We start from the raw sequence: 12406 nt of genomic DNA, 5'->3' as shown, positions 1-12406 counted from the left end.
ATGCCCGGGAGCTGAGTGACAGGCAGCCTTAAATGCCAGCACAGCCATGTGACAGCACGATGTCAGCCCCACAACACTGAAGACAGATAGAGAAAGCCGCATCGCTTCCTCAGGCCAGAGGGCTGGCGCATTGCTCTGATCAGCACAGCGTCAAGCTGACCAAGAGAGAGCATTGGTCTTGACCTCCTGGCTGGCACTGTAACTGAAAGTGAACACAGTGGTAGTTCTTCCAGACTTTATTATTTTGCAAAAGGTTAATTGCAGCTTTTAATCTTTCCAAGTATTAAATGAGTCCCTTTATAGATTGTGGTTTATACTTTCAGCCAGACATGGCTTCTAAGTCCAGTGGAGAATTGAAGGGAAACCCCTGACCTTTTACAGACAGGATCACAGGACCAGTCTGTGGGCCAGGCAGCTGCAGGCCAGCTGACTGTGGTCATTGTCCCCCAGTGCATGCACTGTCTCCATTTTAACAGCTCCAGCCTCTGAAAGAAACAAGGCTTGTCTGAGCTGCTTTAGTGTGGGTTGAGAGCATCTCTGAGTTTTTAGTTGAGCTGTTGAAATGGAATGAGTTGCTAACTATATACTATATCTCTTTATCCCCACTCCTATGTCCCATAACAAAATAAAATTGGAGAAACATCTTACTTGGTAAGAAATGGAGGGTTAAGAACTGTAGAACAGCTGAGCAGTGGATAGCTGGGCACTATATGGGAAACTGGGGGGAAGGCCTTGAAGTTGCTGCATGCTCTCAAGATCTGATACTTGACTGCTTAGGTCTGGAAATTCCGTTTGCAGCTGAATCCAGGGCGTTGGTCAAGCTGCGGGGAAAAAGTTGGCTGATTGATGGTATCAAAAGGCAATGGGGTTTGCATTGGGAGATCACTTTCTGCAAGGGTAGCCTGCGTGGTTTGATGTCAGTAGGGTGCATTAGGGGACAGAAGCAGGAGAATCATGCCTGGTGGTTACCTCTTGGCCCGAGCCTCCCACTGGCCATCAGCATCCTGGATGCCTGACTGATGCAGGTCAAGTAGCAGCCCCTGTGAGTCTCTCAGGGTTTCCTATCAAAGCTTGTAATGTTCTGGAAGGAGCCCTGCATGGGAGTCAAGAATCCTGAGCACCAGTCACAACACCTACCTCTCTCTGTTACAGAGAAGTGGCTAATTCAGTTTCTGTCCTGAAAAGCTTGAACATCTTTTACTCCTAAGATTCTTCCTGAGGTTACTTATTCTCTTGTTCTGTGCTATTTTGTCCAATTATAACTTGGTTTTCTCCTTGGGAACAGTGACCAAGCCTTCTACTTCAAAGTAACCTCTGCCAGTCTCTGCACTTAATAGAATCTCAGCTCCTTCTGTGCTTCTCTCTGCTTATGCAGGTAGAGCAATATTTACAGGCCGTGAAGTGCACACCAGCTTGTCCTGCTCACTTGTGCTTTACATACAGATTTCATGTAATCCTCATGGGTGCCATCTGAATTAGGCTACATTCATGTATTCAGTCAGTGAACATTTGTTACAACTCTGATTGTCTTGTGTTTGTACTCAAGTAGACCAGGCAGTTAACAGATACAGTGATAGGAGGAAGGTAATAGAGAACAGAGCCTAGGTGATCAGAGAGGCTCCCAGGGAGAAGTGTCATCTTTGCCATGACATGGGGGATGACTAGCCAGACCGAAGGTGGGCCATGCCATGGAGGGGAGGTAGGAGCCTGGGCCTCGACGTCAGGTAGACTTGGCTTAAGTCCTGGATTTGCCACTCTCTGGGCCACTTTTTTTTTTTTTTTTTAAACCCCTCTTTAGGCAAATCACTTAACCTCTCTCACTGTTTTGCTCACTTAGAAAATTTTAGGTAATTGGCAGAAGTAGCTAATGTACCTGAAGTGCCTGGATCATAATATGAGCTCAGATGTCAGCTATTATTACAAATATTAATGTCTTAAAAAATCTTACGGGTAAGATTTATTCCTTTTACTATATATGCAAATTGTACCTCAGTAAAGTACTGTTGGCATGGAGAAATTCATCACGGCTGGAGCAGAGGGTAAGGTGGGGACGGGGGAGGCATGAAGCTGGGAAATAAGCCGTGTTAGACCTTCTCACTGGCAAGAAGACCAAGGGTCTAAGGATAAGCATCATCCAACTTGGCAGTTAGCAAGTGGCGAAGCCAGGATTGGAACACAGGTGTGTCAGACTAAGCAGTTCTGCTGATGTTTGTGGATGGGTTGCAGTGTTTTGACCAGCAGTCTGTCATGTATGGTTAAAGGTCGGGCCTCACTAAAGCCAACAAATGATTGTCCACAATAGACATGCAGTTGCAATCTTGATTCGTGGGTTATATCTATTTGTTGGCAGCCATGGGCTTTAGCCTCTGGTAGCTCCTGAACACAAAGAAAATGGTTGAGTAGGAAGCAGGCAATGTGAAGATAAAAGGAAGGAGAAGCCACAGGGCCCTTTGTGTTGGAATGCAGCCACTGGTGATTCTGAGAGGAGCATGGGGAGGAGGAGGCTCAAGCCAGCCTTGAACCAGAATAAGGGAGCTTGGAGCCCCCTGGACCTTTCCTGAGGAAAGGCATCTCCTAGATTCTCTTCCTAGGCCTACCCCTGCCTCTCACCAGTGTCCTCTCGCGGGGCAGGTGTGGCGTTTTGTTCCCGAACTGTGTAGGACTTGAAACTCTCTTTTCTCCTCCACATGCCTCTAAATCAGGTTGTTCAGTTTGGCAAGTGGTAGAGGGTAACCTGCTTGTTATCTGCCAGAGCAGTCAGCAAAGGAAGACCACATATCATCTTGGAACTGTGGCCATGTTGGGGGGGTCACAGGCTGCAGCCCAGCAAAAACTCCAGATGGCTGGCTCTCTGGCTTGGGTAGGAGCTCAGGCTGCTGGGTCGAGAGCAAATCCCTGAATCACTGGAAGTGGTTGCTCTTGTTAACCAGATACAGGGAGTTTACCAGGAATAGTAACCGGCCAGCAGTTTGTTAGACTAGTACAGAGCGATGGCTCTTCACCAGGTGATCCTGTAAACAGATGAGCTGAAGCAGTCAGTGCTTGTGTCCTAACGTGTGCCTGTGTGTCCTGTCTTCTTTTCTATAAAAAACAGAGGAATAAGCTAAAAGCTTAATGTGAGTTTGTTTGCAAATTGAGCATCTTTTAATGACCTTATAGAACTGTAAGAGTTTTCAAAAACTTTAACCTTTTACTTAGATTACTTTTTTCTTATTCTTTAGTTTTTAAGATTGTATGTTACCTTTTTTTTTTTAAGTATATATATATTTTAGTAATCTCTACACCCAACATGGGGCTTGAACTCACGACCCTGAGATCAAGAGTTGCATGCTCTTCTGACTAAGCCAGCCAGGCACCCCACCTGTTAGCTTTTTAAAGTGGTTTTGAATTTCTAAGATTGAATGTTGCATCTGGAGATTACTTAGATTATCTTCTCCCATGTAATTTGGTAAAGCACCTAGTAAAACACAGCGTAAAACTGCATGTGTTGGAAGTATCAGCAAGAAGGGCGCCTGGCTGGCTCAGTTGGTAGACCCTATGACTGTTGATCTCGGGGTCAAGAGTTCGAGCCCCATGTTGGGCATAGAGATTACTTAATATAAAATAAAATTTAGAATCCTGGAAGTGTCGGCAAGAGAAGAGGAGAGGAGGATTTTGATCATTCTGCGTGAGCCAGGTGTCTAGGTTTGAAAAGCCAGAACCTACGAATTGGATGTGTGCTAATAGAGTAGCCACCGGCCACATTAGGGCCGTTGAGCCCTCGAAATGCAGCTAGTTCAAACTGAGATGTGCTCTAAGTGTGAAATATATGCTGGATTTTGAGGAATTAGTACAAAACAAGGAATGTAAAATATAATTAATAATTGTTAATGTTATATGTTGAAATGATAATATTTGGATATACAGTTGACCACTGAACAATGTGGGGGTTAGGAGCATTGACCCCCTGTGCAGTTGAAAATCCCTGTATAACTTTTGACCACCCCCCCCCCCGAACTTAACTACTAATAGCCTGTGTTTGACTGGGAAGCCTTACCAATCACAGTCGATTAACACATATTTGGACAATATATATATTGTATACCATTTCTAAAAGTAAAATAAGCTAACGAAAATATTAAGAAAATCATAAGGAAGAGAAAGTACATTTATAGTAGTATACTGTATTACTTGAAAAAAAATCTGTGTTTAAGTGAACCTGCACAATTCAAACCCATGTTGTTCAAGGGTCGACTGTATTGAATTAAATAAAATACATTGTTAAAATTAATTTCACCTGCTTTTTTCTTTTTTTATTATGGCTACTAGACAATTTAAAATTATGTATTTTCATGATGCATATTTATGGTTCATATTATATTTCCATTGGACAGTGCTTCCTTGGACAATTCTGCATTTTCTGACTTACTAGGAAAGGCAAAACGAAAGCAATCGGAGAGAAACAACCTTTTATTCCCAAATGCCTCTTATTCATAAATCGGTTAACCTGTGCAGTCTCAGGAGTTTCAAAAGGGCAAAATCTTTACAGCTCACATTACTCTATTTCTCAGAGACTGTCCTATTATTTGAGAATAACTTCATAATATGCTTATCTTTTTTTTCTTTCAGCCTTTCTAGTTTGGTGATGATGACAACTATAATGCAGGGTATTTTGTCCAAAATTCCAGTATCATGTTAATTCTATTGACTTTTTTACATGTCTGCTATAATTTTACATAGCTAGAAACAAATGAAAAATCTTTTATATGGAGATATTATTGTAGAAATGTTTGACTTATATCACATTATGATTATCATAACTCAAGAATCAGTAATAAAAGGTTTAACATCTCAGCTAAGATGTAATTATGGACCCCACAGAGGGTATCACACATGCCATGTATCCTCAAATAGTCTCTATTCTAGGCAGGAGATGTACACTCAGAGTGAAATAATTCAAGAAGAGCAATCCCTAGTGGGGACTGTATAGCTAAACGGCTCATAAATGACACTGATAGAAGTTGCTATTTTAATCTCATTGTCATTCCCTGGCCCTAAGAAGTTCTTAAGCACCAGCCCTTCCATCCCTCCCTCCACAGATTCTTCTTGGTTTTAGTAGCTCTGCAAGTAAATACAACCTGCCCTTTGAGCATGGCTCCGAAGCAGCCCAGAAAAATCAGATCTGCTTCAAATTCTTTATTAATCTAGTTGCCTTTAGAACTTTAGGCCTAGTAAACCTATTTAGGTAAGAAAGTATTTTCTGCAACCAAATTGGATAAAAAGAAAACTGTGGATTATATGCCAGGAGGTCTTTAGCAAAAATGTTGTTTGAAACATTTTAGACAAACATTGTTTAAAAAGACAAATATATTTATAGAAAATGCATATTTTTTATAGTGTACATGGAACATTCACCAGATACACCATATTCTGGGCCATAAAAACTTAATGAATTTAAAAGAACTGAAATTATAAAAAGCATGTTTTCTGACCATCATGAAATTAAACTAAAAATCAATAACAGAGATATCTGGAAAATTCCCACACATTTGGAAATTAAGCAACATACTTCTCATTAGCCTGTGAGTCCAAAGATAATCACAGGGAGAAGTAGAGAATATTTTAATTAAATGAAATTGAAAATACAACATATCACAAATTGCAGCTGATGCAGTGTTTAGAGGGAAATTAATAACATTAAGTGCTTGCTTTAGAAGTACAAATTACCAATATTAGGACTAAAAGAATATTGCTAGACTCCACAGACTTAAAAAGCATAATAGGGAAATATCACAAACAACATTATGCCCAGAAGTTGGTACACTTAAATGAAATAGACAAATTCTTTATAAGACAGAAACTACCAAAGCTCATTCAAGAAGAAATAGATAGCCTAATTTCCAGTAGAAATTAAAGAAATTGAATTCATAGTTAAAAACCTTTCTACAAAGAAAACTGCAGGCCCAGATGGCTTCCTTGGCAAATTTACCAAACCTTTAAGGAAGAAATATTTTACCCAAACTCTTCCAGAAAATAGAAGGAACACTTCCCAACTCATTTTATGAGCCTAGCTAATATTGAAAGATATTGCAAGAAAACTATAGGCCAATTTACCTTATGAACTTAGGGTGACAAATGAACCAAGTATTAGCAAGCCAAATTCTGTAATGTATAAAAAGGATAATAATAGTACTGTGCTGTTAAACTGGCTCTCTGGATCAAGAGGAAGTCCTCTTTGTACCGTTCAGTGATTTCCATTGTATAAAAACTCCCACAAACAAAACAAAACAAAACCCTCCCACCGTGGCCAATTGTAAGCTACCAATGTGAGGTCACTGACAGTGGAGTCAGGAAGAGATGTGTAGAATTAGCTCTCGTGAGCTGGTGTAACCCAACTTCAGCACATCATGACCAATACATAATCTTCCCAAGAATGCAAGACTGGTTGAACATTCAAAAATCCACGAATATACTTCACCATAATAACAGACTAAGAAAAAAGACAAAAAACTATGAACCAAAGAATGTCCTTAGTTCTATACTTAGCAAAATAAACCTACCCAAACTGGTGCTCTGACTGTACAGTCCCCTTCAGGCCCCACAGTCTCTTTGTTGCTTGTCCCCCTTTTCATTTCATTGCTCTGATCATTGCAACATCTAGATTACACCCTCTTCCTGTGGCCACTCGCTTGCTCATTTAACATTTTTAATAGATGCAGCAATGCAATTAGGAGGTGGGAGACCTACTCCTAACTCACGCAAAAAAAACCCTACTAAAATATATAAAACTATATAATTGTCTCATAAATTTCACACACACACACCCATGGTGAAGTATGTTTGTCTGTTTTTACTTACATTCAGGGTACTCTTTGTGACGACCTTTTAATGGTTACTCCAACAGGGTTGTCACATGGTAAAATGAAGACCTAATTCTCTACTGATGTGGGAGCATCCTTGAGTCAAAAATCCTGTCATTATTTATTTATTTATTTTTAAGATTTTATTTATTTATTAGAGAGAGAGAGAGCACATGAGAGGGGGGAGGGTCAGAGGGAGAAGCAGACTCCCTGCCAAGCAGGGAGCCCGATGCGGGACTCGATCCCGGGACTCCAGGATCATGACCTGAGCCGAAGGCAGTCGCTTAACCAACTGAGCCACCCAGGCGCCCCAATCCTGTCATTTTTTAAATCTTTGTATCGACTCCTGACACATTACTTGGCACATAGACTCAGTGCATGTTTTGATGAATGGATAAATAAATAGAATTCTAAGGATTCCTCATTTGCAGAGGCTCTCAGGTCAAGACTTAAGTGTGAGACTCAAGTACTCACTGTGGAAATGGCCATTCTTTGAAAAGAATGACATTCCCAATTGCATTGTGATTTTTAGTACTTCTCTGCTCAATTCAAAAACATTTATAAAATGAGGGGAGTAGAGAGGCGCCTGGGTGGCCCCTCAGTTGGGTAAGCGTTTGACTCTTGATTTCTGCTCAGGTCATGATCTCAGGGTCGTGGGATTGAGCCCTGCATTGGTCTCCTCATTCAGTGGGGAGTCTGCCTGAGATTCTCCCTCTCCCTCTCCTTCTGCCCCCCACCCACCATGTGCACATGCTCTCTCTCTCTCTCAAATAAATAAATCTTAAAAAAAGAAGAAGAATAAAATGAGGGGTATGGAAGAGAATTAAAATTCCCTAGAGAACTTTTTTTAAAAATACATCTGGGCCACTGTATTATCTGAAAAAGGACTGTGGGGCAGGTAGAGTATTAAATGATGAATATTGATCATCGCTATGAGAGTAGATTTACCATAATTTTATGGTGTGTTAGGCTTTTGTACACTGCCCATACCCTTTAATATGTGTGCTCTTTTTGAAGATCAATGTGTAAGTAAGTACATTTATGTTGTTGGGGGGGCACCTGGAGCACAATTTTACTCATTTAAGTTACTATATATCTTTGGATTTTGACATACTGTTGATTATATCTATAATTCTTAATGCCTAATTTCTGATCATCTGCCTTACTGTGTGATTTAAGTGATCTAGAAATGGAGTGGGAGTGGTAGGTCTCAGTTCTGGAATGATAGCATGAGTTAGAATGATCTGTGAAATTCCAAAGATGGTTTGCAGGTGAGCTGAGAAGAGGATGAGTTTGGCTAATTTAAGAAGGCCAGACTGGGTAGGATTATTCACCCCTAGAGGAGGTTAGGCTGAGAGACTTGCTCTATTTACATGAATAAAACTTCTGAGTTTCCTGATTTGCTTGTTATCTTTAAAAAAAGAAAAAGAACCTTTTATTTAGAGAAATGGACATTATCATTACCCTCCCAAATCCAGATTTTTAGTTATCAGAAACATAGCAGATTATAGCTCCACACTGATTATCCTTCAAGCTTCGCACCTGTTTTAGCAACTCCTAGTCACCAGTGAATTGATACTTGCCTCACAGTCAGGTTTGGTTTCAGTGTCCTGTGTACCTCAGATCTTCGTTTTTGTATCAAATAAGATTTGTGTTTATTCTAATTTTACTAATGGAAGTTTTTCTCCATCAGGGATGGATGAATGAGATTTACAACTATGATCCAGAAACTTACCATGCAACTTTGACACATTCAGTCTTTGTCCGACTTGAGGGTGGGACCTTAAGACTTTCAAAGCCCAATAAAAATATATCCAGGAGGGCAAGCTACAATGAAACAAAGCCAGAGGTTACCTACATCAGCCAGAAAATCTACGACCTTTCAGACAGCAAGGTGAGCCTGGCTAATTTGAGAAACTAAAATGAAAGAAAAGCATTTGGAATCTTGGTTGTTTTACTGCGTTTTTCCCCCTCAAAAGAGTGTGTGTGTAGAGTGTGCATGTGTGTATGTGTGTGTGTGTGTGTGTATAATTTAGGGCACTACCTTTCATGCAAATCACCCAAGCATCTTTTTAAATGTAGATTCTATTTCAGCAGCTCTGAGTGGGACCTAAGAGTCTGCATTTTTATGAGCTCCCAAGTGATACTCTTGCTGCTGGTGGTCCGTGGACCACACTTTGAGGAACAAAGGCATAACACACTCATCTGACTTTGAGAGTTAACTTTTAACTTTTCAGTCCAACAAAAAGCTAAGTGTAGTGGTGCTAGGGTAATAATGAATGAGGACTCTGTAAATGTGAAAATTATGGATATGCAAAATAATTCCATTTGATAAGTGTTATATACTGCTGTTGTTGAGAAATATAAATTGTTGGTTATTCCAAAAAGCTGTAGGTTTTCTGTTATAACTCATGTGAGTGATCTTTAAATTTACCTCAAATGACAGAAGTATTTAAAATAGTTTTTGTATAAATTTACTCTTGAGACTGATAAACTTGAGCTTCCCATCTAGATCTAGTTTGATAAATTCTTTTTTTTTTTTTTCCAAATTTATGGTTGGTCCAAGGTCATGAAACTTAGTTGATGATAACCTGCTAATAATTTTTGTGTAACTGTTACCTGAAAATTACAGATACTTAATCATGGAACGCTACATCAAAAACTAATGATGTAATGTATGGTGATTGATATAACCATAATAATAAAAAAAAAAGAATTACAGATACTTGTAACTCTTGCAAAATTCTTAAACATCTACTTCTGGAATGAGTTTGAAGAATAACAAATCACTTCTAAAACTTAATCCCAGTTTCTATAGTCATGTTGTAGACAGGTGGTAATTATTTTACACATTGTTTTAGTCAAAAAGGCTATAAAGTTTGCATTTGTGTTCTGCATAATATTAATGAACAGGCCGGTTCTTAATTTTGTATGTCAGTCATCATTTCCCTTTCCTGTAGATTTATCTTGTACCCAAAAGTTTGGCTCGAAAACGAATCTGGAATAAAAAGTACCCCATTTGTATCGAGCTTGGTCGACAGGATGACTTTATGTCTAAGGCCCAGACTGATAAAGAGACTTCTGAAGAAAAGCCTCCAGCTGAGAGAGAGCTGGGAAGCGAGGACCCTAAGAAGCCACCCCATCTTCAGGAGGGAACACGATCTAGCCAGCGAGATCAGATACTCTATCTCTTTGGGAGAACTGGCCGAGACAAAGAGGAGTGGTTTAGGCGATTTATTCTGGCATCTAAACTGAAGTCGGAAATCAAGAAGCTACCTGGTGTCTCTGGAAGTAAACCAGGTAATGACATGTGTGCTGAATGCTTAAGTATTTTTAAAGGGTCCATAGGAGAATGGAGAGAGATTCCCAGGTAGGAAGGAAGGAAACCCACTCTGAACTGATGACCTCCACCTAAGGAATGTTCTCAGGACTCACTTACCTTTTAGGCTGGTCATTGCAACCCTTTGCACCAGATCATTTAACCAGTGACGGAACAGCTTGCAAATGTATGATTTTTGCCTTTGTTGGTAACTTAGGATTATATTTATTTGTACATACTGTGACTCTGAGAGAAGAAACATCAGGAGAACCCTGGTTGTGATAAGGAGGCGGGTAAGTCAGGGCAGCGTATCAGGCTAGTGTTCTCAGGCTCCCAGCCCTGAACACGCTTCTCCAAGCCTCAGATCACCGTAGAAATGCAGAGTCTCTGGCCTCCCGACTCACATTTGTACTGATAAATGAGCCTCTGCTCATTTCCTGTCCTCCTGCCCCGTGTATCCCACTTGGGCCCTCACTGAACCTCTCAGTGTCCTCCAGACATCCTGGGCCCTGTCTTCGCTTTTTGCATATGCTCTTCCCTCTACCTGGAATGTTCTTCCCCCACCTGCACCAGGAAAATGCCAACTATTTCTTCAAGAGGCAGCCGAGAGGACTCTACCTGTGAAGTTGGTACTGGGGCTTTCTTGGGAGAGGTAGTCACCTCCTCCTTTCTGCCCTGAAAGTCCTTCAGTCATGCTTCGGTTGCCATGGTTATTATAGAGAGCTGTAATTTATGTGCCTAGGTGCCCAAATTCAAGGGCAGGGATTATGTCTCATTCTTCTTTTCATGTGGAATTGGCCCAGAGAAGGGCTTGATAAAAACCTTTGTTGAATAAAAGATGACAGGTCTGGAATTGCTGTGCGCTGTGGGCCAACGGTTAGCTTGCGGCCCACTTGCCATTTGTCTCTGGGGCTGTGGCAGTTCCATATTTGACCCTCAGTGATCACCAGGAAAAAAGAACAAGGTACTTACCACATGGACCTCATGGCTTTCAGTTCCTCTGAATTGTTTTAGAGAAGAAAAACCGTTCTAAAAAATGAGCTATTATTAGAGTCAGAGGTATTTCTCAGGATAGGAAATAGCCTTATAAATATTTTTTTAAACAATCATTTGTTAGCATGTTAGCTGCTTGTCCACTTAGCCCAGGGCAGTCTGTTCGCTGTTGCGTTGACTTTGCAGTCATTTCCTTCCCGCATTAACAGCCGCCCCGCTTTGCTGCAGGGGTTTTGCCCTCATACAGCAGACACAACAGCCCCTCGGGGCACCTGACCCACAGCCGCAGCAGCAGCAAAGGCAGCGTGGAGGAGGTGATGTCGCAGCCGAAGCAGAAGGAGCTGGTGGGCAGCGTGCGGCAGAAGATGCTTCTGGACTACAGCGTGTACATGGCCAGGTGTGTCCCCCAAGAAAACCGAAGCCCCCAGAGGAGCCCGGTGCAGAGTGCGGAGAGCAGCCCCACGGCTGGGAAGAAGGTAAAGCTGGCTGCCCAGGCCGTGGCTTTTCTGCTTTTCTACTCAGACTCGTTTCTGCAAACGTAAGCACTTGGAGCGCTTCCTGTGTACCAGGCCCTGCCCTAGGCACTGGGGACACAGTAGTGAACTAGACAGATGCGGGCCTTGCCCTCAGGGAGCTTGTGCTCTCGGCAGGGAGGCAGCAAGAAACAAACAGCTGGTGGTGGCAAGAATTAAAAGAAAGCCAAGGATGGAAGTGTGGAGGGTGGAAAGTGGCCAGACTGCTATTTTAGAGTGGTGGTCAAGGAGGGCCTCCTTGCGGAGGTGACGTTTGGGCAGAGACCTGACCACAGTGAGGAAGTGAGCCATGGGATGAGTGGGAGGAGCCTCCCCAGTTCGGGGGACCGGCCCAGAAGCAGGGGTATGGTTGGAGTATTCAAGGAACCGTGGTGAGGTCGGTGAGGTGACTGTGAGCAGGGCACAGAGAGGCAGGGCCTCATGGGATCAGTTCTGAGGAAGATGGGAAGCCCTGGGAGGGTTTTGAGCAGGGAGTCATGTTGATCTATTAAAGTTTAAAAGTGACTGTCCGTGGAGAGTGGGCAGGAGGGAGGAGGAAGAGAGTGGGTGGGGGGCGCTTCCAGCTGTCGGGGATGGGGCTGTGATGAGGGATAGCAGCAGGTGCTGAGAACGGCTGTAGTTGGGATCTGTGTTTATAGGGGAGCGGCTGGATTTGCTGATGAATAAGGTGTGGGGTGTGAGAGAACCAGAGGGGCCAAAGATCACTCCTAACCTTTGACCTG

General features: G+C 42.1%; 1 protein-coding gene across 3 annotated transcripts in view; it reads left to right on the top strand.

Moving 5' to 3' along the window:
- TEX2 (testis expressed 2) overlaps window positions 1-12406 on the top strand; it is a 98689-nt gene that overhangs the window by 49890 nt on the left and 36393 nt on the right. For all 3 annotated transcript variants that reach the window (XM_045888647.3, XM_045888648.3, XM_064583003.1), the window contains 3 exons: window positions 8533-8733; window positions 9800-10139; window positions 11380-11627. In XM_045888647.3, coding sequence (XP_045744603.1) covers window positions 8533-8733; window positions 9800-10139; window positions 11380-11627 — 789 coding nt within the window. The remainder of the gene's footprint in view (window positions 1-8532; window positions 8734-9799; window positions 10140-11379; window positions 11628-12406) is intronic.

This window comes from Mirounga angustirostris, unplaced genomic scaffold, assembly GCF_029215605.1.
Source record: "Mirounga angustirostris isolate CCGP_5_RB_7025 unplaced genomic scaffold, mMirAng1.0.hap1 SCAF_17, whole genome shotgun sequence".
In the NCBI taxonomy this organism is placed as follows: domain Eukaryota; kingdom Metazoa; phylum Chordata; class Mammalia; order Carnivora; family Phocidae; genus Mirounga; species Mirounga angustirostris.
This window is presented reverse-complemented; position numbering and strand designations above follow the sequence as displayed.